The sequence below is a fragment of the Benincasa hispida genome, chromosome 2 (genome assembly GCF_009727055.1).
Source record: "Benincasa hispida cultivar B227 chromosome 2, ASM972705v1, whole genome shotgun sequence".
In the NCBI taxonomy this organism is placed as follows: domain Eukaryota; kingdom Viridiplantae; phylum Streptophyta; class Magnoliopsida; order Cucurbitales; family Cucurbitaceae; genus Benincasa; species Benincasa hispida.
In genome coordinates this window covers 58,007,042-58,033,752 of record NC_052350.1, presented here as the reverse complement: position 1 = coordinate 58,033,752, position 26,711 = coordinate 58,007,042, and the positions used below count along the sequence as shown (strand labels likewise).

The following is a 26,711-nucleotide window of genomic DNA, read 5'->3' as shown; positions in this document are numbered from 1 at the left end:
CACATATATATCATTTTAATTCCAGATAATAAACATCAACAAAATACTATTACCATTCCGATTAATTTTCATTTTGATTATGGATGAGTAAACAAGACCTTATTTTTATTTAAAATTTATCAATTCCATATTCTTTCACTGGGATATATGGTTTTAACTTCCTTTACCTTTTAGTAAAGAAAAAAAAAAGACCAATAAATGCTTTGAAGTTTGAATATGGAAGCTATGTTAACTAATCTATCTTCATTGCAAAACTTTATGAAAATGAGCACAAAAGGCTCAAATGTAGTTTTTAAACAAATGGGAGAACAAAATCAAAGAGAAAACAAATCGCATGCTTAATGTTCATCTAATAGAACACACAGCAGCACAATAAAAATATAAGATCAGCTAACTATTGACAGCCAACACTAGCTCGTAATCTCAAACAGCTGAATATGAATCACCCAAGATATCGGAAATCAATCATATTCATCATAGCCATAATCTTGTTCATAGTTGTATTCTTCCATATTCTCATAATAAAGACCAGAATCATATGTTCCATCACCATCATCGTCATCATCCTGATCCTCTGTGGGTTCGAATTCTTTAGTTGTATTTTGCGGCTTGTCAGTCTCTTCAGCCTGCTCTTCACGTTTCTTTTTAGTCGAAGGCTCTGTACCAGCCTGCAAAGTAGATCACCACACAATACCCATTGATGCACATTTTTCGAAAGAGAGGAAATTCATTGCCAAAATACAAGAAAGTAGCATGTAATCTTTATGAGTATGTGATGAATTCGTTAAATCACTAATTGATCTAAAAGTTCAAACTTTTTTTTGACAATATGTGAGGTGGGGGAATTGCACCGCTGACTTCGATTCGTAGCACAAGCACTGTCAGTTAAGCTGTACTCATTTTAGCCTTAAAAACTTAAAAGCTTAAGCTCATAGGTGAAGGTAAAATCAGACCAAATATATATATATATATATATCTCGACTATTAGTGGAATAAAAAGGTGCAATAGAAACATACAGATTCGTCAAAGAGTTTGTCCAAGACATCATAGTTGATTTTTGAGCTGAGTCTCTGCACAGAAATAAGCAAAGAAACACCACTTTCAATTGTCATAACGAATTAAACAAAGTAGAACAATATTGTATTGGACATCAATAACTTAAAATAGGTAAGCATAATAAAAGTACAAGTATTAGTGCAAAAATTTGAAAAAAGAAAAAATAGTCCAATTATATTCTGTTGACACATCAGAGGTCAATTAAAGAATACCATCAGCCACACTGCACAGTGCAGGATAGCCAGTCAGAACAAAGTCTGTCAATGTTCTGATCAGCTTTATTTAATACAGAAAAACTAAAAATGAATTTATGATTTGAAGTAGGACCTTTTTATTCAACATCTGTCTGGTGGCTTCTGCTGCCGTTTGTGCAGGAGAGGCATTTTTGGCTTCTGCTGCTCGTTTTCGTTGTCTTTCCTGCAAATAAAAATCATGAATCAATTATATCAACAAAATCAAATTATGAGAGAAAGAGGATGCAATATCCTCTGCTATATTTAAAAGATAAAAAAATAAAAAATTCAATAGAAGCACAAAGATGAATAAGTGAAGGGCAAAAGTGAGACAAATTTAGACGGAACAAATGAAGATGGAACCTTTCTAGATTTTGCAACAGCAGCCGCTGCAGCATCTGCAAGATCCTTTGCTGCCTTCAAATCTTCTGAACAATTTTGGAAATTGGCCTCATAAGCTTTCTTTGCAGCAGCTGCTGCTGCGTCCTTAGCTGCTTGTTCCTGTAAAATTATAACATATTCAGAGTTACAAACAAGGAATTGGCAATAATTATAGCACTAAACGCATAAAGTTACTCCAAAAAAAGTGTCCCTTTTTCACAGTTGACTTTTCTGAAGTATACTAACTGAGAAAATAGAATGAAAATATGCACCTCAAGATACTCCCGATTCATCTCTTCCCAAATTATCTTTTTGTAATGCTTCTCCTCCTCATTGTGAAGATAGCCATCAACCTATGCAATGTATTGACGTTTGAGTGGTTGTATATCAAGTCAAGACAAAACACTAAAAAAATTCAAGAGATATAAGATCAATCATTTAAAGAAGCATACGCCCAAGTAGAATCATAGCACAATTGGTAAACTTCAATGTTAATCAAAATTATGATTATCACAGAGCAGCAGTAACCAGGCTTTCTTTTAACTACACAGAGCACCAAAGTGGCAAGCAAGTCTTAAAAGAGATGCACCTGATTTCCAAATGAAGAATTAAAATGTAAAGTAAAACTACAATATCTCATTATCCCAGCAACCGCGGGGTGCATTTTCTTGCACTTCCTTCCACATCGCACATACAGTGGTAGGTATTGAGTCAGCGCAATGGATAATATATATTAAGCTTCAATTTTCCCAAACATGCACTCGGAGTTTCCACAAATGTCACTTATTACTCCAGAAAAACAGTTACGTATTAATGTTTCGATCTATATTTTGTAGTCCATTCATTCCAACTCCTTATGCAAATACCAAATATTAATAGTGAAATGAACTGAAATCAAAATAAAATTAAAGAAGAAAGAAAAGAAACCTCAATATCATCTATATCAGACCAATTTTCTGATTCATCTGAAGCACTGGTTCCTGGGCCATCAGCTCCAGCTTTTGTAGCACCATCATCAAGTCCTCTTTGCTCATCTGCAGCTTCTGAGACATTATGTTGTCATGGTAACATTTTACACTCAGACCACAAGCAAAGGATTATAGGAACAGACAACAGCAATTTTTTATGATTTTCTTAGCTATCCTGGTGTAAATAATCCTTTCTTTTAAGCTTGTAAAGCTTTGATTCACTTTTGTCCAATTGAAGAAATTTTTGTAACTCTTTTGGCTTGGGTTTTTTCTCTCACTAGAATATTACATCCATCAACAAATTTGAAAAACGGCAATTCTCAGTGCATCATGAAGTTAAGACTTTGCATCTTACCTTTCGCTTCAGCTTCTTTAGAACTAACAGTTTTTGATGCATCTGCATGTACATTGTCCGATCCTTTTTCAGTCTATAAAAGAAAAAACAACAAAGACAGATGTAAATGGATGAAAATTCAATATCTATGCTTAACCAAAGAACCCTGTTTCTATAACATCGTTGATTCAAACTACATGCCTTATAATATGATGATCAAACTAAAGTGAGTTCATTTACAATTATGAAAGTTCGTACCGATTTTCATTTCATTTAATGTAATTCTATGTAATATCCCAATTTCGAATTGCTACTCTTGGGTTTGTAGTCCACCTCGGACATTAATAAGAAATAAAAACCTTTATTGGGCCCTTATGTCAGGCTCACAATAGCACCTTGATTGACAACATAACTTGTCTCTTGCTCCCTTTTGATAGGGGCATAATCCACTCTCTTTCAGTGCAACTCTGACAAATCCATCACTTATTCTCTTTGTCAACAAATTACAATCAGATGCCTTAAAACAGATAAGTCTTAAAGTACACCGCCAATTAAACTATGAAGCACATCCCTCTCACTTAGACCTTCACATGCCACCTCCAAACCTTGCTCCATGCTGGCCTTATTCCCTAGTCAATTGATATTGGTGCACCTTGTTTGGTGGGTTCACAAGTCTACCATTAATTATCTTCGGTGGCGCCATTTATAAACACTTCTCTCATTGGCCCTCTCCAGCCCATTTACTTTTGAGCAACCTCAGGCATCAAATAAGATACAATTTCTTTAAAAATAAAGCCCACTAACAACTTTTGCAATCTTAAAACTTCGAATAAGTCAAAATGAACTTAGCTCAACAATAATTGGTTGGCATATACTCCTTTCTTGAGGTCGGAGGTTTAAAACCCCATATTCTCACATGTTATACTTGAAGGAGGAGAAGAAGAAAAAAAAAACAACGGGTAACTATAATACACGATCCATCCATTTTAAAATGAAGAAATTATCCAAATTTAAATTCAAATTGAAGTGATTGACGCTGCCTTTGAACGTTGTTAAGTCTCAAAAGCCCAAGTTATTGAGATAGAATTACTTTATTCCAGCAAACGTTTTTAGAATATTTATTCACTAAAATTTACCTATGGAACTAGAGTCATTACCACCTTCTGAAATAAGAAAATCATTACAATTATTGATGATGTCAATTAGTAAGAAACGAAGGAAAAGAAGAGAAAATTTTGATAAAGAAAGCATTACATTGGTGCATGGGTTTAGTCCTTGAAAAAATTTGCCAATAGCACTAGAGTCATCAGAGCCTTCCTCAACCATTGATTTTTCCGTTCTTTCTTTCTCAGCACACTGAAATGCTGGAGGATTTGATCCCCCATCTAATCCTCCAGAAAGTTCAACAAACTGCACAAATTGGATAGAACTTAAGAAATTACAATTACGCATCACCTTTTTTAGCATGGAGAGAGAGAGAGAGAGAGACTCACATCATCATAACAACTTTTACAAAGACCAAGAGCATATGGCTTTTTGCACTCATTCTTATGCACGCAAAGTACTTCATCACTCGTTGCATTCAAGCCATTATGAGTATAAGAGTTGCTTCCCTTGATCTTGTCTGCCATGACAATAAATTCCTCCATCTAAAAATGGAAATAATCAATGAGTCCTTATCAATACTCAGGTTTACCCTGGTTTGAAAATAAAAGACATGCAGAATAAATTTAAGAGCTTAAAATAAAAACTAGTTATTTTAATTTCTACTGCCGTCTGCAAAAACATGTTTGGCAATACAACCAACTCTAACATTCATTTTCCCTGAAATATCAGCATTCCCAGATGGAATATATTCCTCAAGATCAATGTGCTCAAAGGCTTGAACAAGAATCAACAAACATACATTCCATGTATAAGTAAATAACAGTATAAACAAAAAAAATGCATAATAACAAATTCATCATGTTGAGCTAACAGTAGAAATATATTTTTTCCATAAAAGATAATTATTTATCAATTTTCAAAATATAAATATAAATAAGAACCAATTTCAACGGAGTAAGAAAGATGAGACTGCTGTTTCATCGCATAAAAAAAGGTAAGACCCAAACTGAGAAGTAGTAACTATATATTGCATCAAGAATCTCCATAATGTACTTTTATCATCAAAAACTAAACCGCTTCTTCAGAACCACAATCCCATAAAACCTCGACAACTCAAAGTCAAAGAATCTTAGCTTTATGTCGAACTGATAACAAGTTATCTTAAAGTAAAACAACATTTCTCGATAAAATAAGATCAACTAAAAGGATACTGATGACTGAAAATATTCTATTGCTAGCATCTCTTATAACTCGTATTGAACAACAATACACCACAAGAAAGCAATGACTGTATCAAAGCAAATCACCTACCGTTAAGCTGCCAGATTCTGTATTCTCGAACTCAATTAACCGCTTTGTCAATGTTGCATCACAAATATGCACAATCTTTATCTGATATTCATTTAGGACATCATAAATAAGACAACAACAAATATTATATCAAAATCAGAAGAAATTACGCTAGGGTTAATTTACATTTGAGGTTAGAATGAAAAGTTTGTTTCTTCCTAAAAAAATGATAAGAACGTAATAGTTGAAGTTGGGAAGAAAAGTATGTAATATTATTTTCCTCCACTTTATGAATCAAATACAAGGTCTTCTATATAAGAAGGGAGACCAACTACCAACAAGGAAAAAAATATTACATGATGAATACATAATAAACATCCAATATTACAAGAGAACAAACAAGGAAATCCAACAGTAATAAATAATTTGGACCCTCTAAATTGCATATTCAACATTATTTTTATCATACAACTGCCGTTGTTTATGTTGATTCATATCTTTTGAGCAATAGTCTCTCTTTTTATCTTTTCAATGAAAAAAAATGTCTGGGGGGGGGGGGGGGGGGGGGACTATGTTTATTTGACATTGTTAAGCGAGGCTGTCATGGTCAAGAGCAAGATTAGAAACCCTGTTTGGTTCAGGTTGAAAAGTAAGAACAGGGATGAGAATAGAGAGAGAGCAAGAGCATTTCTCAAGCTTAGTTGGCGTTCAAGTTTTTCTGCTAAAGCTTTGGTTTGAAAGAGTTCAACAGTCTTTACAGGATAAGCCTCTTCATTGGATTGCTCACTTTGTTTTAGCACCGGTTCAAGCCTCTTCACATTAGATCCAGATTGATTTTTTTCTCCTGCTTAGTCATTTTCTCCATTTCTTTTCTTTGTATTCGTTTTAGTAATTTTGGATTATTTTATTTTTGGTTTTCTTGTAATTTGAGCATTAATCTCTTTCCATTTTATCAATGAAAAGTTGTGGTGTACTGAGAGTTTGTAAGTGAGCTAAGAGTGAGTGAGTTAAAATAGGTAGGTAGTTTGTTATTCTACAAGCTTGTAATCATTTCATCTATAAATAAAGCATCTCCGCTCATTTTGAGAAAAAGAATTACATTCATTCAAATTCAGTCCTTTGGTTAACATCAAATTGGTCAGAGCACACCAAGAATCTGGGCTGATGGTGGGAAGAAGGGCTACCCACTCGAGAGGAGACAACCTGTGGCAAGATCAAGAGGTGGAAGAAACCCCCACCCTCTCTCCAAGAACTACAACACGATACCGGCTGTCCGTGTCTCTTATACACATCTAGATGTGTATAAGAGACAGGAGCACACCAAGAATCTGGGCTGATGGTGGGAAGAAGGGCTACCCACTCGAGAGGAGACAACCTGTGGCAAGATCAAGAGGTGGAAGAAACCCCCACCCTCTCTCCAAGAACTACAACACGATACCGGCTGTCCGTTGAGAACTTTTTGGAGGGAATTCATGGAACGGTGGCTAGCATTCAAGAAAGTATGGAAACCCTCACTCGTAGGGTTGAGAGACTGGCAGCAGCACCTCAAAATCAGGAGAACGCTCAACCATTCGTGCAATAATGGGGAAGAGGTAAGTGTGGTGCTGGAAAGCCAAGAAATTTGAATTTCAGCAAGAAATTCATCAAGAAAGAGCTCCAAGATTGCATAGGCAGCTCCAAGAAGATCCAAGAAGACGTTTGAATAGGCAAGAATGGCAACAAGAATTCCAAGATTGGGATGCTTCAAGTGAGTATGATAAAGAAGAAGAGTTATATGCTCCAAGAAGGCAACGAGAAGAGAGGTATGGAGATAGAGGTGACTCATATGATTACAAAATGAAGATTGACTTGCCGACTTTCAATACGAAGCGTGACATCAACACATTCCTCGATTGGATCAATAACACTGAGAATTTTTTCAAATATATGAATACGCCGGATCACGAAAAGGTACGTTTGGTAGCCTTCAAGTTGAAAGGGGGAGCTTCCACTTGGTGGGATCAATTGGAGATCAGCTGGCAATGGCAAGGGAAGAGGCCAATTCGAACGTGGGAAAGAATGAAGCGGTTAATGAAATAGAGGTTCCTTCCTCCCAATTATGAGCAGTCCCTTTACAATCAATAACACCGTAGACAAGGGCCTCGACAAGTGGCAAATTATGTGGAAGAATTCCACTGATTGGGAGCAAGAACAAATTTGATGGAGAATGAACAACATCCAATTACAAGATTCATTGGCAGCTTATGGGTGGACATCAAAGAGAAGGTAAAATTACAATACTTTCATCTGTTGGATGATGCAATTTATTATGCTGAAACAGTAGAGGAATTGAATGATTTATGCTCCAAAAAAACTTCAAGAAAAGTCCTTGGGATGCTTCTATAAGTAGAAGAGCAAACAGTACCTTGGACCATCCTACTCCACCAATTTCATCCAAGGAAAAGGATAAAGAAAAGCAAGAAGAGGTTGGTGAGAAGGAAATAGAGGCTTTTTACAAGCAGAAAGTTTAAAATCCTTATAATTGGCCTACATCGGGAAAATGTTTGAGGTGTGGCCAAATGGGGCACTATCTAATGAGTGTCCCCAACAAAAAACAGCAGCATATGTGATGAAAAAGAGGATTCGTTGGCTGGATGCAGTGAAGATAATAAGGAAGAAGCCAATTATATTGACACGGATGAAGGTGATAGGGTGTCTTGTGTTCTCCAAACGGTGCTGATTGCTCCCAAAGGAGATTTTAATCCTCAAATACATTGCAAAATGTTTTGTAACGAGAGTGATACATTGGGTCTTATAGTTGCTGAAAAGACAAAAAAATATAAAAATAGCAAAGATATTCAGCACCATATTCACTTGGTTCCAAGTGCTACAATCCTTCATCTTCCTCACTATAGGATGAGTCATAAGGAGTATGAGATCCTCCACCAACATATTGAAGAATTATGGAAAAAAGGCACATTCAATCAGGCCTTAGCACACGTGTGATGCTAATCCTTCTTACTCCTAAAAAAGATGGTAGTTGGAGGATGTACATGGATAGTAGAGCCATCAATCGAATCACTGTGAAATACCACTTTCCAATTCCTCAAATAAGTGATCTACTTGATCAACTTGGAGGAGCCAGCCTTGATTTTTTCAAAAGAGGACTTGAAGAGTAATACACCAGATTCGAATGAGGTCGAGGGATGAGTGGAAGACTACATTTCAGTTCTATTTCTCATTCGCAGACCAATGGCCAAACCAAGTTACCACATTGAGTTACCTTATGACCTACATATTAATTCAATATTCAATGTTGCCGATCTCAAACCTTATTTCCCCCCGATGACTACAGTTGACATCCTAATTGTCATCCTCGTGGTCGAGTCTGATTTTAGGGGGGTGGAATATGGTGTACCGAGAGTTTGTAAATGAGTTAAGAGTGAGTTAGCTAAAATAGGTAGTTAGTTAGTTTGTTATTCTACAAGCTTGTAATCCTTTCATCTATAAATAAAGATCTCTGCTCATTTTGAGAAATATAATTACATTCATTTAAATTCAGTCCTTTGGTATTACATCAAGTTCAAAAAAGGAAAAGAAAAAGACAATCTATTTGGTAATCATTCAAGTTCAAAAACAATGTTCCTCATCAGAAAAAGTGCAAAAAGAAAATATTAACATTGTAATTTCAAACTTACTAAAAGAGAACGATCAACATTACTTACAATGTCTGACTTGGAACACTTGACACCATTAGAAAGTGCAGATATGTATAAAGCCGCACCACATAGGCCACTAGGCTTTCTCCCTGTCTGCAAGAATTTTTAGTAGTCAAAATCAACTTCAAAAAGAACCAAAATGAAGTCGATAGAAAATATGGTAATTCCCATACCAGACCTGCATCCAATCACGCTTCATGCTGGTTATGATCTTCAATGCAGTTCTGGAAACCTCCTTTTTCATTCCATCATCCTTTGTTCCTCCAAGCAAACCTAGGAACCATTATGTTCATCAAATCTCATTATTCAAAATGTTAAGTCTAAGAAGCACTAACATGGGATACAAACGGACATAGCAAGACAACATATTAATTTATAAAAAAAAAGTATGACGCTAAAACATTGGGTACACATGATTCTTTTAATTCTTTTTTAAATATATCTATGCATATACTTTAATATCTAAGACCTTAAAATACATTATACATGCAAACTAACATAAAATAATGATGATGATGATGAAACATAAAATTGAAGGAAGTAATGATATGCTATCAACCTGAAGATTTGAGGTTTGATCTACCACCCCACATATTGTAAAAAAATCCCATAAAAAATTAGAAAATCAAACTAAAGAAAATGAAAAACCATGGCAAAGTGGTCCACTTGTAGTAAAAACCAAGTTGAAGTGTAGGTAAATACACATTATTAGTCCAAGGTTTGCATAAATCAACATCCCCCATGTTCTGTATCAGGAAGCAGATTTACAAACTATTGACATTTCCACTAAAACCTATCGAAGAATCGAAACCTGTCAAATTATATTGTTCAGATATTTGATGTTTATTTCCTTATTTGTAGTGATCTCCTAATTAGTAAATGATTGATGGAGCTAGGTATTCTTTTATTGTATACCATTTTTTCTATACTTTTGTTTCCCAAATGATTTGTTATTTAGACAAGCCATGTAGTCATCTTTTCATTCAATAAGAACTAATATTATTCTTATGTTTGAGATGGTATCAAAGTCACGAAGCTCTTTCAATTAGCTGCTTTCATTGTTGACCAACTTTTTTAACTGGACTTTCATTGTAGATTTTAGTTTCCAATATTCTTCTGGGTATTGCGTTTTGAAATTGGGTGTTGGATATTCCACACGTGCGTGGATATTTTTCGTCTAAGAGCAACATCCATTCACGCATAGGTTTTTTGTTCGAAGATAACATACATGGTAATTTTTTTTAGTTGGAATTCGATGGAAAGTCGAGGAAAATTGGATATTTTCACCTAAAAGTTGAGAAATGGTCCCAAGATGAATAATCTCCTCCAAAGTTAATTGAGGGATATGGCAGCTAGAATTCTTAATAACATACCTTTGTCTTATTGGAAACGTTCTTGTTTTGAAACAACTGGTCAACATTTTGGAGGTTTGATCAATATTCCTTTCCAGACTCTTAATTTTATTGATTCTACAACTACTAAAATTGAAGCGGAGAAAAGGATATGTGGTTTCATTTCGGCTGATTGAGATGATATATTGGAAGTTTGGCAATTTTTCTCTTCATTTTAGGGATATATATTCTACAGATTTTCCACATGCTGGTCATGGGGATTTGTCAATTTAATATTATAAACTCAATGGATCTTTAGAGAATAAATCAAGTTATGATGGATGAAGGCTTTACTTTGTCACCTCAGGAATTTATGGGCAAAGATGTTGATTTGAATTCTACTTTTGTGCATGATCATTAGCAAAAAAATTCCCCAAAATGACTTTCAAGCCACATAAGTTTCTACAAATTATGCTGAGTCTCTTCAGCCGATATTTCCTCACCAAAGTTACAACAACCTCATTCACAACCTTTCATCTCGTACACTCATTCGGTGATCACTCCTTCAGGATCAAATGCTTTTTTGGATGAGACTCCTGGATCAAATGTTACTTTAACCAAAGGTTTTTTAAGCTCTTCTTCTACTAAGGATCCTATCTCCTCTCCAAACGTTAGTATGAGTAGTAAAATACCTAAAGCACAATTATTTGATATAGAGATTGATGAATCTCCTACTGAAGACTCTTTTGCAGAAGCATCGAAAGTCTTTTCCGGGTGAGGATAGAAGGAATGCAGGAAGTTTAGCAATCATCAGCATTAGTAGTTAACTATCCCTCAGTCCTCTGAATTTCATTCCTTAATTAGGGTTTGTGGACTACAGATGAAAGATATCATGCCCTAGTCACCACAAATTAAGATCTAATTATGATTTTTTGGCCTGTAAGTGTAATCATTGTCCTAAAATGTGTAGTTCTAAGTATTTCAAAGACTTCACTGGTTGTTATTTTGGTGTTGTCTAGCTGATCTTGTTCAGTTTCATTTTGAAGTTCAAGGTTTTGATGGTTGAAGCCTTTTTTGGAAGTCTATGGCGCCTTTGTTTTGGTTGTTTGAAGTTTATCGAAGCATTTGTTGACTTACAAGTCCTTTGTTTTCAGGTTTTGTTACTCGTGCTTCCTTTGGTCTCTTTTGCCTAGTGTTCTTGGTTCTTTTTTTTTTTCCTTTTGTATTTTGATTGGATTATTATTTTTGGTTTTTCTCGAGGATGTTCTTTTTTTTTATTAGAAACATTCAATCATAATTTCATTGATATTGTGAAATTACAAAAGGGCAAACATGCCAAGGGGATTACATGATGCTATTCATTTGTGCAATAAGGGATGTAAGATTGTGATCACAAAAAAAAACTGTGTAAAATTACACCATGAAAAAGAAGTGTACAATAGATGGTCAAAGAATTTTGTAAATTCAGTTTCTCTGTCCTCAAAAGTACGTTGGTTCTACTCATTCCAAATAAGCCACGAAAAGCTTTTGATGATGAATTCCCATAAGACCGCCTTATCCTTTTTTAAAGGATGACCAATAAGAAGAATATTCAACAAAGTTAATGGGTCATTAGGGAAGGCCACATGGTAGTTGAAAGATTTTAGCATCTACCTCCAAAGTGATTGGGCAAAATTACAACGTGCCAAGATGTGCATAATTGTTTCAGCATTAGCATGGCAAATGACGCACCAACTTGGGGCGGAGACAACCGAGGGAGTCCTTTAATAAGGGTATCAGTAGTGTTGATGCTACTATGGCTCACCTCCCAAAGAAAAAATCGAATCTCTTGGGTATACGACCCTTCCATATATTATCATAAAGGAGAGCATTTTGGACATTGCCATCAGATGCAAGATGTTAAGTGAGAGATTTGGGGGTAAAATGGATTGATTTGTCTAGGTTCCACCTCCAAGAGTCGTTTGTCGCAGTGACATTCGGAGCCACAAGAAGGGTCGATAGGGAAGCACATTCATCAATCTCGACTCATTGAGATTTCGCCTTAATCCCAAATCCCATGACTCATAATCCACATTCCAACACTGTACAACGGAAGTATCCTTCTGACTGAGCAATCAGAGGAAGGGGGTGTTAAATCCTATGTTGAAGAGAAGGAAATTTCCAAGTGTTGAATAGATTTTCCTTGAGTAGTGTTGAGTTAAGTTTTAATTGATGAAATATTGGCTAAGTGTAAGGTCAAAAAGGATCCATGCGTGAAGTATTAGGAGACATTAACGCAGAAGTTGAAAAGGCAACCATGCGTTTGTAAGGTTGGACACATGATTGGCCGAAGTATTGGCAAGAGGCATTGCCAAGAATTGTCATGCGTTGGAAGCCAAGGAGAAAATTGACTAAGTGTTGAACTAGGCATTGCTATGCGTTGGCCCCGATGGACGCGTTGGACCAGCCGAGCATCTTATGCGTCAATGCGGCCGAGTGTCCTATGCGTCAATGCGGCCGAGCATCCTATGCGTCGATGCTAACCGAGCGACTATGCGTCGATGACGAGCAAGCTATGCGTGATGCTAAGAGCAACCGTCCTATACGTCGAGGCCGTGCGACCATGCTATGCGTTGGAAGTTGACGATGGCATGCACGATGGATACGTTGGACATAGGCCATGCGATGGGCTAGGTTGGACGCATGGTGGTTGACTCTTGCGATGGTTAAGGCTTGCGATGACTGAGTAAGTTCGGTTGCGATGGTGCTGTGTTGAAAACCAAAGGGAACCAAGGATTGCTATGCATTGATGACCCACTATGCGTTGATGATTACACTATGCGTTGATTATAGACTATGCATTGATGGCCAACTATGCGCTGATGGCATACTATGCGTTGAACATCCAAGGGTTTGAGGACGCATATGAAGGATGAGCTCATATGGAGGACGTCATCCGGACATGTGGCTAGTTAGGAGGAAATCTTAAGCCTTAAGCAAATTAGGTGGATGCATAAAAAGACATGTAACAGTTGAGGGCTATGCGTTGGTGAAAGTAGAGCAAGACACCTTGGGTTGCGCTGATGTAAGAATGCAATGATAGTGTAAGGAAGAGACACTTGGACATGCGGCCAAGTAGGAGGTGTCGGCCTTAGAGCAATCTTGGACGCATATAAATAGGGCCAAGGACTTCAGATGAGAACTCAAATTCCCTTCAAAGGACATAAAGAAGAGTGTGTGAGGACTAATTGGGAGAAGACTATGCGTTGATGGAAGAACGCATGCGTTGGTAGCAAGACCATGCATTGGTCAAGAACAAATGCATTGATGATTACACTATGCGTTGATTATAGACTATGCGTTGAACATCCAAGGGTTTGTGGACGCATATGAAGGATGAGTTCATATGGAGGACGTCATCAGACATGTGTCTTGCTAGGAAGGAGTCTTAAGCCTTAAGGATTTGAGGTGAGTGCATGAGGAGACATGCAAAATTAAGCCCTATGCATTGGCTATGTAGGAGAAGGACACCCAAAGTTGAGTTGATCAAAAGTTGCGCTGATGGTGTAAGGAAGAGACACTTGGACATGCGGCCAAGTAGGAGGTGTCAGCCGTGGAGCAATCTTGGACACCTATAAATAAGGCCAAGGACTTCATATGAGAACTCAAATTCTCTTCAAAGGACATAAAGAAGAGTGTGTGAGGATTAATTGGGAGAAGATTATGCGTTGATAGAAGAACGCATGCGTTGGTAGCAAGACCATGCGTTGGTCAAGAAGTTCCAAGAAGGGAGATGCTGTTGGGCAGAAAAGATAGGAAGTAACATCAACTTGGAACGAGGAGTTCTCCCAGAATACTCGTGCGTTTGATGTGATTCCAAAGCCATCTGAAAGTTAAAAGAGTCTAGTTTTCAGGGTAGGGCTGCCGGAGAAGAAGCTCCAAGGAATCGGGCTGGAGAATGAGGACAAGACAGAGGGGTCGAGCTGTTGGGTAAGCTGGGCCAGTCTTGATGTTTTGTTGTTTCCGGCCAAACTACGAGGAGTTATGAGCTAAGATTTTATGATAAGCTTTTTGAGACATTTTAGAACATATTTGCAGAAGGAAGTATCTTAAAATAAGGTCTGAAACTATGAGTAATCTAAGCTGATATTTGAATCTGGAATTTAGGGTACAAAAGGGAAACCAAGGAAACCTAAGGAACTTCGGAAAGGAAAGTTTCTAACCAACCAAGGTGAGTGGTTATTGTGTTGTTTTATTGTTGATGTAATTTCGATATATAGGTAAATATATATAGGGGATAATGTTAAATTGGCATGATCATGGATATATGTTTATCTTGTTACTATGCTTGTTAAGATATTGCTTGTATGTTTGTTTTGGAAACTGAAATTGTACCCAGGGTATATAATTAGCATGCTTGAAAAGGTACTTGGCGGGAAAATATAGTCGGCTTCAGTTGGCTGGAAATGATAGTCGGTGACGACCGACGGGAAATATAGTCAAGTTACCTAAGCATAACTAGCGGGAAAATAGTCAATGTGCACATTGGCAGGATAATAGGGTACAGGGAAAGTTTCCACAGAAATTGTTGTTGTCTTAGTATACGTGTGAAAGTACTGGGGGAAAATGTAGGATCATGCCAGGGATAACCAATGATAAACCTGGGGATGTTTTTATTATGTGATAACCAGTGGTCAAGCTGGGGTTGATTATCTTAACCAGCGGTCGAGCTGGGGATTGTCCAGCAGTTTGGCTGGAAAATAATATTGAACTTGTGGTAATATTCTTGTTGACTATGCATTGCTTTCCAAAAGTATATTTCTGTTGACAAAGTTATTTGTTTATTTAAAGGCACCACTCACTGGGCTTTATAGCTCATGTTTTCCATGTTTTATGTTTTATTCCCCCCAGGTAGCGAAAGGTGAGGAGTTCCAGAGTGCTGCTAAGATCAAAGTCTGCCACAAGCCACAGTTACACTTCCGGAGGGTTTTACAGTTGTTGTTGTAAACTTTATAGTTAAGTCTTGGAGTTGTATAAACGTTCATTGTTGTAATAAAATGGGTCTACTTAATCAGCTGGTTGTTGAATTTGTTCATTGGTATCAGAGTTATTTCCGCAAGAGTTATTAGGCATAAAGAAGAGTGTATTGGGAGGAGACTATGCGTTGGTAGCAAGACCATGCGTTGGTCAAGAGGTTCCAAGAGGGGAGATGTTGTTGGACAGAAAGGACAGGAAGTAGCATTAACTTGGGACGAGGAGTTCTCCCAGAATACTCATGCGTTTGGAGTGATTCCAAAGCCATCTGAAAGCTCTGAAAGTCTAGTTTTCAGGGTAGGGCTGCCGGAGAAGAAGCTCCAAGGGATCGGGCTGGAAACTGAGAAGAAGACAGAAGTGTGGCTGTCGGGTAAGCTTGGGCCAGTCTTGGAGATTTTGTGATTCCGGCCAAACCACGAGGAGTTCTGAGCTCAGATTTTAAGGTAAGCTTCCTGAGACATTTTAGAACATGTTTGCAGAAGGAAGTATCTTAAAATAAGTTCTGGAACTATGAGTAATCTAAGCTGATAATTATTGCGTCCGTAAGTTCATAGTCTTGGGTTGATAACTTCCACCTTCTTAAGGGAAAAGTAAATGTGAAACCCGGATTTCCATTTTCCCTACTTAAGCAAGTGGTTAAGGAAATTAACTAAGTGAAAGTTAAATCCTATGTTGAAGAGAAGGAAATTTCTAAGTGTTAAATAGATTTTCCTTGAGTAGTGTTGAGTTAAGCTTTAATTGATGAAATATTGGCTAAGTGTAAGGTCAAAAAGGACCCATACGTGAAGTATTAGGAGACATTAATGCATAAGTTGAAAAGCCAACCATGCGTTTGTAAGGTTGGACACATGATTGGCCGAAGTATTGGCAAGAGGCATTTCCAAGAGTAACTATGCGTTGTAAGCCAAGGAGAAAAATGACTAAGTATTTAACAATGCGTTAGTATGTGCCACGTGTTGGCCATTAGACTTTGAGAGGTTATTTAGGAGGTTAGTAGTGCATGCAGCAGCCAAGGTCTTGAAGAGGTTAGAACAACGCATGCGGCAGCCTCAAGTTGCGCATCCAAGGGCGCTGGACGTTGGATGCGTTGGATGCGATGGATGCAATGGATAGAGGCATGCGGCGATGGAGGCAAGCGCGATGGATGTGCTGGACGCGACAATATGCGGCCGAAGGGTTGCGTTGGTAGCATGCGGCGATGGATGGCATGCGGTGATGGGGGTATGCGTTGATTGTCGTTGCGGTCGAAGGTATGCGTTGACGGTATGCGACAACGCTATGTGTTGATAGCATGCGACGAGGCTATGCGTTGATGACATGCGGCGAGGCTATGCGTTGATGACATGTAGCGAGGCTATGCGTTGATGGCAATCGACGGCCTTGCTGCGGCAGTGCTACACTATGCGTTGGTGATGCACTATGCGTTGGTGATGTGCTATGCGTTGAACATCCAGGGGTTTGTGGACGCATATGAAGGATGAGCTCATATGGAGGACGTCATCAGACATGTGTCTTGCTAGGAAGGAGTCTTAACTAGATTTGAGGTGGGTGCATGAGGTGACATGCAAAATTAAGCCCCATGCGTTGGCTATGTAGGAGAAGGACACCCAAAGTTGCGTTGATCAAAAGTTGTATCGATGGTGTAAGGAAGAGACACTTGGACATGCGGCCAAGTAGGAGGTGTCAGCCGTGGAGCGATCTTGGACGCCAATAAATAAGGCCAAGGACTTCAGATGAGAACTCAATTTCTCTTCAAAGGACATAAAAAAGAGTGTGTGAGGACTAACTGGGAGAAGACTATGCATTGATGGAAGAACGCATGCGTAGGTCAAGAGGTTCCAAGAGGGGAGATGCTGTCGGGCAGAAAAGACAAGAAGTAGCATCAACTTGGGACGAGGAATTCTCCCAGGATACTCGTGCGTTTGGAATGATTCCAAAGCCATCTGAAAGCTCTGCAAGTCTAGTTTTCAGGGTAGGGCTGCCGGAGAAGAAGCTCCAAGGGATCGGGATGGAAACTGAGAAAAAGACAGGGGTCAGGCTGTCGGGTAAGCTGGGCCAGTCTTGATGTTATGATGATTCCGGCCAAACCACGAGGATTTCTGAGCTAATATTTTATGGTAAGCTTCCTGAGACATTTTAGAACATGTTTGCAGAAGGAAGCATCTTAAAATAAGTTCTAGAACTATGAGTAATCTGAGCTTTAAGTTGAATCTGGATCGTAGGGTTCAAAAGGGAGCCCAAGGTGACCAAGGAACTTTTAAAGAGAAAGGTTCTTAACCGATCAAGGTGAGTGGTTATTGTGTTGTTGTATTGTTGATGTAATTTCGATATATAGGTAAATATATATAGGGGATAATATTAAATTGGCATGATCAAGGATATATGTTTATCTGATTACTATGTTTGTTAAGATATTGCTTGTATGTTTGCTTTGGAAACTGAAATTGTACCCGGGATGTATAGTTAGCATGCTTGCAAAGGTACTTGGCGGGAAAATATAGTCGGCTTCGGCTGGCGGGAAAATATTGTAGGCTTCGACTGGCGGAAAAATATAGTCGGCTTCGACTGGCGGAAAAATATAGTCGACTTCGATCGGCGGGAAATGATAGTCGGTGATGACCGGCAGGAAATATAAGGAGTTGTACAACACACAATAACCAGTGGTCAAGCTGGGGTTGATTGTCTTAACCAACGGTCGAGCTGGGGATTGTCCAGCAGTTTGGTTGGAAAATAATATTGAACTTGTGGTAATACTCTTGTTGACTATGCATTGCTTTCCAAAAGTATATTTCTGTTGACAAAGTTATTTGTTTATTTAAAGGCACCACTCACTGGGCTTTATAGCTCATGTTTTCCATGTTTTATGTTTTATTCCCCCCCAGGTAGCGAAAGGTGAGAAGTTCCAGGGTGCTGCTAAGGTCAAGGTCTGCCACATGCCACAGTTACACTTCCGGGGTTTTACAGTTGTTGTTGTAAACTTTGTTGTTAAGTCTTGGAGTTGTATAAACATTACATTGTTGTAATAAAATGGCCCTACTTGATCAGCTATTGATTGCCTCCTTGACTTAATCAATTGATTGTTGAAATTGTTCATTGGCATTAGAGTTATTTCTACAAGAGTTTTTAGGCAGTAAGTGTCAACAAAAGGGTTGATAACTGCTGCAGTCACGCCCTCTCTTAGGCTAACACAAACCCTTGGATGTTCAACGCATAGTATGCCATCAACGCATAGTGTAATCATCAACGCATAGTGGGTCATCAACGTATAGTATGCAATCAATGCATAGCAACCGTTAGTTCCCCTTGGTTTTCAACACAGCACCATCGCAACCCAACTTACTCAGTCATCGCAAGCCTTAACCATCGCAAGAGTCAACCACCATGCGTCCAACCTTACAATCGCATGGCCTATGTCCAACGTATCCATCGTGCATGTCATCGTCAACCTCCAACGCATAGCATGGTCGCATAGCCTCGACGTATAGGACGGTTGCTTAACATCAACGCATAGCTCGCTCATCATCGACACATAGGTCGCTCGACAGCATCAACGCATAGGACGCTCGGCATCACCACATGGCTCGCTAGGCATGGGCGCTTGGCATCGTTCAACACAAGGCGCGATGGATGTGTTTAATCAACATTGTTTTAAATGAGTCTTAGCTTCTCATCGCATCTGTCATTCCAAAAAGAAATGGTTGTGCCATTGCCAACGTTGTGGGTGATATTATGGTGAATGTGGGCAACCTGAGAAGCAATATGAGTCCAAGGACCTTTGTACTTTTTGAAGAAACGACCTTGAGGGTGTAAAGGGGCGCCATATTTAGCATCAATAAGCCTTCTGCAAAGAGCATCTCTCTCAAACTGTTACCTCCAAATCCATTTAGCCAAAAGACCTTGGTTCTTTTTTTATCTTAATCAACCCAAGACCCCCTTCACACGTAGGGAGCTGTGCCGTTTGCCATCGAATGTTATGAATGCCTCTACTGTCATTGTTGCCATTCCATATAAAATTTCTATGAAGCTTCTCAATCTAATAGGCCACCTGGTGGATATTTTGAAAGTAGAGAGATAATAAGTTGGAAGAATGCTAAGGGTGGCTTGTATTAAGGTTAAGCCGTAGAGCTTGAAAATGTGGGAACCCTTCCAATTATTAATTCTTCTTTCAATCTTCTCAATAATAGGCGCCCAAAAGGTAGGAGATGAAGGTTTACCATGTAATGGTAGCCCAAAGTATGTAGATGTCCAAGATCCCACCTTGCATCCAAAAGAGTAGCCATCTAATTGATTTTAGTGTTGTCAATGTTGATGCCCATGAATTTTGTCTTTGATTGGTTGACTCTAAGGCTAGAACCACGCCCAAAGTTTTTAATAATCCCAAAAAGATTGGTCAGCTTTTCACTTTTGGGTGAGGATAAAAGGATAGGTGTCATCCACGAACTGCAAATGTGTAATTTGAAGCCCGTGTTCCTAACACCAAAGCCTTCAATAAGGTTAGTGTTGGAGCCTTTTGAGAGCATCCTGCTAAGACAGTCAACCACCAATGTGAACAAAAAATGAGAGAGGGGGCCTCCCAGTCTAAGGCCTCTGAAGGCTTTTATCTTGTTGCCCCTCGGGTGGCCATTTATAATGATAAAGAAATTAGCTAACAAGAGGCATCCCGTAATCCACTTTATCCATTGGTGACCAAAACCCTTAACAAGCAAAATATTATCCAAAAACTCTCGATCAACCATATCAAATGCCTTCTCAATATCAAGTTTTATAACCACACCATTAGTCTTGGATCTAGCATACAAATCAATAAGCTCGTTTGCAATCAACAACAATCTGAAGGTCCACCACAAAAGCAAACTGGTTTCGTGTAATCGTGTGTGGAAGGACTTTCTTAAGTCTTTTTGATAAAACTCGAGCTATGACTTTGTAGAGACAAGTTGTCAAGTTGATAGGCCTATAATCCCCAACCCTTTTTGCACCAAACTTTTTGACAATCAAACAAATGTAAGTCTCATTGAGTTTTGCATTGATAATGGCTTTCTCAAAGAAGTCTTGGAACACCCTTTTAATGTCATCCTTTAAGGATGATCCAATGCCTTTTTAAGAATTCAAAAGTATATCAATCTGGGCCATAAGACTTATCGATTTCCATGTCAGATATAGCATGAAAATTTTCATCCTGCTAAACGGGGCCTCTAGAGCAGTAGCTTGATCATTGGTTATGGGTCCCAATTGTCAATAATTGGGAAGGAACGACATCCTTTTTGTTTGGTATAGAGCTCACGGTAAAAATCAATAAACTCAGCTTCAATGTCGTTGTCGTCAACAAGGCTCTGTCCTTACCTCGCTAGAATCTCCACAATCACGATCTTCCTCTTGCGATATGACATCAATCTATGGAAGAATCTATTATTTTCGTCACCCTCTTTGGCCCATTTCACCCTACATCTCTTGTCACCCTCTGGTCTCTTCCATAAAAGTAATCTCCATGAGCTCATCCTTAATAGAGGACCATCTATGCTGTCTAACAGAATCCAAACAATGGGCTTCCTCAAATTCATCAATGTTGTTAAGCTCATTCAGTAGGTCTTGCTACTTCGTATGTATGCATCCAAAAATTTCTTTTTTCCATTGTTCCAAAACCGGTTTGAGGCCTTTCAATTTTTGTTTCCAGCCCATCCAGATAATTGGTTTTGTAACCACCAACTTTTAAGAGTATCAGTAAAGGAATGATGGTTCATCCACACGTTTTCAAACTTAAAGTAGCCAAGCCCCCATTTTTTAACACCAAGGGTAAGGTAGATAGGATAGTGATCTGAGGTAGGCCGAGGTAGACGCTTGACAATTCCACTCTTGTATTTATCAATGCACGATTCGGACATAAAAAAGCATTCGATCAATGTCATTACAGGAGTTCAAAAGTTTGACCATGTGTACTTCCCATAGAGTAGGTCCAATGAGGGAACAATCATCAATGAATTTGTTGAAAAGATCCATGCTAGTAGTTCTTGGTTTACCACTTGATTTTTCAAACGACCATCTTGACACATTAAAATCACCTCCAATAATCCAGTGCTCTTACAAAGATGTGAGAGGTCATAGAGCTTTTCGCACAATGAGTCCCTGTCTTTGGCCTTTAATGGGCTATAAAACCCTATCAACCAAAAAAAGTAATCATCCATAAGGGAAATCCGAATAGAAAGTGAATGATTACCTTTAATGACTTCATCAACTTGTGTCGTTAGCTCATTCCAAAGAATGAGGATATTGCCAGCCTTGTTAATAGCATCCAAAAAGGCCCAAGCAATGTTCCTAGAGCTCCAAATCGATTTGATAAATTTACTGTCAATGTTGACACTTTTTGTATCTTGTAAAATAACAAAAGTGGCATTGGAGTTGTTAAATGGATCCTTCACCATCGCTCTTTTTTCCTCGAGTAGAGGCCATGAACATTCCATAAGATGATAATCATAGTTGGGCAGGCAACACTTCTGTAGCCAGTGGTTGTGGCTTCCCATTATAGTTTATAGATGTAGCAAGGTTCTTCAACTCCCTTTTTAATCTGCCTGCTTTCGAATTGGTCTTCCCTCCCTTCTTTGGCTTCTTTGGAATGGCCATGATACACAGGTCGTGTTTCAACAGCATCGACGCCAGAGTTCTTAGACTCGGATGCAATAGAGGAATTTCGTCCTCGTCGATTCCATCAGATCCCCCAATTTGCTAATTAGACTAAAGTGTCTCAATATTCTCGGATTGTTGTTCACAGCCATCTTCATAGAAATCTAGAGGGATAGCAGATAACAGGAGGATGGGTCTTGTCTGGTAGCTTCTGACTTGGTATAAGGACTAGAAAATTGTTCTTCAGATTCAGATTGAGGAGTCATGGTTGTGATACCAGACCATGACTGTCACGTGCCTTTGAGAAGGAACGTTTGCCTCCCTTCGATAATAACAACCTGAGCAACCAGGCCAATGGCAGATGAGGGTTTATTTGGGCAACTCAACTTAACTTCAAAAGAAAGGTTTGGGTCCCATTCCATAGAGGATAAAAACAATTCAAATAAAGTTAAAACATCCTCATGATGGTATTGTATAATGTACAATACCATCTCGAGGATGTTTTAACTTCATTTGAATTGTTTTTTTCCTCGATGGAGCTTCGCATTTTTTAGCATTAATCTCTTTTCGTTTTTTCAAAGAAATATCTCGTTTCTCATTTCCAAAAAAAACAAACAAACAAACAAACAAGCAAATAGAGTCCACCTTTCTTCGAGAACACCATTAAAAAAAAGCCATTTACACTTGCAACTACGTGACATGAAATACTTACATTGAGTAAATTTATCGATAAAAAGGGAAGGATCCACAGGCTTTTGAACAATAGGGTGTTCTTCTAGTCTTAGCACTTTACAGAGTTGCAAAAATACAGCACCCAACACGTAGCTGCAAACAACATCAAAGGTGTAAAAATACTAGTACATAAAAATCAAAATGTATATACTAAAGGAAGAGACCCCTTACACATTTATCCTCAAATAATTTGAAAAGTCAATTAGAAGATATGGTTTATTCTTTTCCCTACAAAACAAAATACAAGTTTGAAATTAGTACATCATACATCATTGAACAAATTTTTTTAAACACAAATCTTTCCCTTTGGAATTTCACCAAAAGGAGGCAACCCTCTCCAACTCGCATTAGAGGGAGAGAGGAAACTCCTTACCAAATTTAGTGTCTGATGCTCAACAAACTGTAAAGTAGGTTCAACAGCTACAAATAAAGGAGGGGTAGCAATGAGGTAGATAATGAGCTTGGCTTAAAGGAAGCTTTTGGATTCTTCAAAGTACCTAGGTTACTATCCTTTTTTATTTTCGAAAAATAAGTAGGTCACTACCATTCTTCTTATATTCTTTTATTCTTTTAAGGATCTCCAATAGAATTTGATGTGTTGTGCTCCATTCACATCTTTATAAATACGTCGACAATAGGTAAAATGCCTCTTTCAAAGGTGGGCACAGGATGTTAACTACATTGATATGGAAGACATTAAGCTATGACTCTCGAATATAGGGGTAGGTTTTCTGCAAGTCTTTCTTGTCAAAGCTGATTTTGCATCATGCAGCTCTGGATCACCAGTATGTTAATTTGACTTGTATGCCCCTGCTCAAAACAAGGGAAGGTTTTCTTGTGGATCTTCTCTTTTGAGAGGTTGAATACTTGTTGAGTCCAAAGGACCCTTCAGAATATGGCTCTTACCCCTTATTGGTGTGTTCTTTTCAAATATAGTGAAGAAACTTTGATGTATTTATTCTTCTTTTGACTCTTAATGGTTGCTTGTTGGGAGAATCTCTTCAGTATTTTAAATATTTATTGGTGTTGGCCTAGCAAAACGTTGAAGGCCCTTCTTCAACTCACTAATGGCACCTTCTTTAGGAGGCAAACTAAGATCCTTTGGTATAATGGGGTGGTTTCTCTCCTAAGGTGGCTTGGGTTTGAAAGAAATTCAAGAATGTTCCATCATCAGAATTTCAGAAGGGAGTTGATTTGAGATTTAGTCATTCGTCTTGCTTCTAGTTGGTCATCTACTTCTAAGTTTTGTAATTATAATTTGTCTCAATTAGCCACCCATGATGCATCTTTTTTGTAACCCATTGGTGTGTAGACATCTCAGGAGCCCTCTTTTGGTAATGAAATGGTATTTATTTCTTAAGTTTAAAAAAAATAAAAATAAAAGAAGAAGAAGAAGATAACTAAATTGGTTTAATAGTCAAAGGGATACTACGTAAATGTAAATGTCATCTAATCACGGGTTCAAACCATACTAGTGTAGAAGTGTTGATATAATTAAATTTACCATAACTCATCAACTTCAGCTTTTGAGTCAATCGATGTTTTAACATGGTATCAGAGCTCATAAAACTCAAATGAGCATTTGGTCCAAAAAGCAAAAATTGAGATCCAACACAAGAATGTTGAATCCAAAGAGGCACCATCTTGAGAGAGCATGTTGAGGATCTCACATTAGAAAAATCAAAAGACCTCACAATCTTAATAAAATGATGAGTTACTCCTCTCCTTGTCAATTGGTTTTGAAATGGAACTCCATGAAAAATCAAGGGACCTTGCAATCTTAATAAGTTAGATGAGTTACGCTTCTCATTGCCGATAGGTTTTGAGATGGAACCACATGTTCTCTAACATGTATGATATCAAAGTTGGAGGTTTTGTGTTCAAACCCCTCCAACGCCCTTTACTCTCCAATTAATATTGATTTTCGTTTGTTAGATCTTATATTTCTAAGCCCACAAGTGAAAGAGAATGTTAAAGTGTTGATATAAATAAATTTATCATAACTCATCAACATAAGCTTTTGGGTCTATCAGTTATTTAACAACTAGCCACATATTTAAAATCATATTTAAAATGTTTGGTTGGATGAATGTTTCAAGGTAAATTATTATAAATCCTAAGCATGTTTCTTGTGAGACAGGTTAAGATGCACATAAATTGACTTGGACACTCACAATTTTCAAAGAAATAGAGAACACAATGACACATGGGAATGGTTATAATGGTAGACAGTGAGTATGAATCAGAAAAGAAGTTTTTGTGGAAAGCAATCAAACAAACCATAGTAAAAAAGAGGTTCAAATGGATGATCCCAACAAGAATATATCATTCTGAAGCATAGCATTTTCATTTCCTGACAATCTTCTTGGGGAGATCACAATAAATTGTTTGCCAAGAAATTTCTTGAACGGCCTTATATAACCAAATCTATATCGTCACTCAATGCAACGAAAAATATATATGATCAGTTAGAATAAATGTCCAGAATAATTGTAATTCAAGGAAGGGGAAATCTCATACCGACAAGCAATGTAAAGGCAAGCGGCTTGTACAAACTCTGTATTGCGTCCCCGTGTAAAATTTCTCTCTAAAGCAATCTTGCAAGTTAAAGATGAAGAAACATCAATGAATAAATATATACATACATATAAACATCACATACATAGGGCTCAAAAAAAAAAACTTACTCTATAAAATGCCCCGGCTACACGAATTATTTCATCACTCTCACCCATATTTAAACCATTCCTCATGTATCTCATATCTTCAAAAGCTGGGATACAAAAGTTCATATATAATATACTTAGTACAGTTTGAAGAATCAAGGTAGATTACATTCCTGAAGAAAACAAATATAACACATGTTGGTCATAAAAAGAGAGAGTAAATCATACAGCAAACCTTTATTTAATGTCCTTTCTCGTGAAGCAGAAAAATTACTCTGAATAGATCTAACAAAATTTCCTGACAATTGACTCTGCAAATTCATTCGGGCATCAAATATGAATACTACAGCAATACCATGGATTCATAGGAGAGAATTGACCATTTTTGTGGATAATAACAGTACACTATTCTTTTACAACATCACCAACGGGACAAATATAAATTAGGAAAAAGGAATATGAATAGAACTATAGCAAAACAACTAGAATTTAAGTACCTGCCCTCCAGCATCCTTTGTAAAAGTAGGATCTTGAGAGAAATTGTAAAAATCCAACACCTTCCCACACATATCACAGTATCTATTAAACAAAGATACAAAAACCCACAAAAAAATACGATAAAGTTAAGTAAGCATCTTCATATCATAAGACAAATGGTCATAGATTAAAATTTCAAAATAAATACTAACAGGAAACCGGTTTCATCTCGAGACCCAGCAACATTTTTTACACAATTGCTACACCACACCATGTTGAAATGTGTCACAATAAACTACAACGGTCGGTAAACTGAAAAACAAAAAAGACACAAAAACAAAAAAATCAGTACGAACACCACAATAACAAGCAAAAAAACGAGGAAGGAAACCTGAAGTTCCTTCAAACTGAATTCCGGAGAGAATTTTAGAAAAATACCCATTTGATTTTGAAAGGCATACATAAAAGAAAAACTAGCTGAACTGAAAATTTCAGTAATTCATTAAACATAAAAATTGGCATATGAATACAAACTGAAATTTCAAATAAAGAAAAAAAACCGCGAGGAAGAGAGAGAGATCCACGAGAAACTCACCACCAGCGACAGCAACGTTGGTCTGAGACGACGGACGGCGACAGAAGCCCACCGGCGCGAACGGTGGACGACCGGCGACCGGCGACCGGCGAGAGGCGTAGGCGAGGTTGAGAGTTGACGACTGCGGGGAGGGAGTTCTTCGCGTGGGAGTTGCTTGCGGCTGAACCAAAAAAAAAAACTGTTCTTTCTTTTTCCTTTTTTTTTTAACCAATTT

General features: G+C 37.9%; 1 protein-coding gene across 4 annotated transcripts; it reads right to left on the bottom strand.

The window, feature by feature from the left end:
• Positions 1-224: 224 nt before the first annotated feature.
• LOC120071802 (transcription factor IIIB 70 kDa subunit-like) lies at positions 225-26,711 on the bottom strand. 4 transcript variants are annotated; one of them, XM_039024185.1, is made up of 20 exons: positions 26,498-26,711; positions 26,115-26,214; positions 25,923-26,004; positions 25,661-25,736; positions 25,447-25,532; positions 25,280-25,356; positions 22,931-22,987; positions 22,740-22,852; positions 9,247-9,341; positions 9,075-9,161; positions 5,392-5,472; positions 4,467-4,622; positions 4,228-4,383; positions 2,995-3,067; positions 2,599-2,705; positions 1,944-2,024; positions 1,654-1,791; positions 1,385-1,474; positions 1,018-1,071; positions 225-668 (listed from the first exon to the last, which is right to left on the bottom strand). In XM_039024185.1, exons 2-20 carry the CDS (start codon positions 26,174-26,176, stop codon positions 462-464), a joined length of 1,878 nt encoding a protein of 625 aa, XP_038880113.1. In that variant the 5' UTR covers positions 26,177-26,214; positions 26,498-26,711; the 3' UTR covers positions 225-461. The 4 variants fall into 4 exon arrangements, with proteins under 4 accessions (XP_038880113.1, XP_038880112.1, XP_038880114.1 ...); XM_039024184.1 differs by having other exon boundaries at positions 2,599-2,714; positions 26,498-26,710; XM_039024186.1 differs by lacking the exons at positions 22,740-22,852; positions 22,931-22,987; positions 25,280-25,356; ... (3 more) ...; positions 26,115-26,214; positions 26,498-26,711 and adding an exon at positions 21,624-22,280 and having other exon boundaries at positions 2,599-2,714.

Bases quoted from the DNA above. Each gene is read 5' to 3' on its own strand.
- LOC120071802 (XM_039024184.1), bottom strand. From the start codon at position 26,176: ATGGTGTGGTGTAGCAATTGTGTAAAAAATGTTGCTGGGTCTCGAGAT. The intron at 26,005-26,114 runs GTTAGTATTTAT...TTTGTTTAATAG, and splicing joins CGAGATGAAACCGGTTTCCT to ATACTGTGATATGTGTGGGA. The intron at 22,988-25,279 runs GTATGAGATTTC...TTTGTTTTGTAG, and splicing joins TGCCTTTACATTGCTTGTCG to GGAAAAGAATAAACCATATC.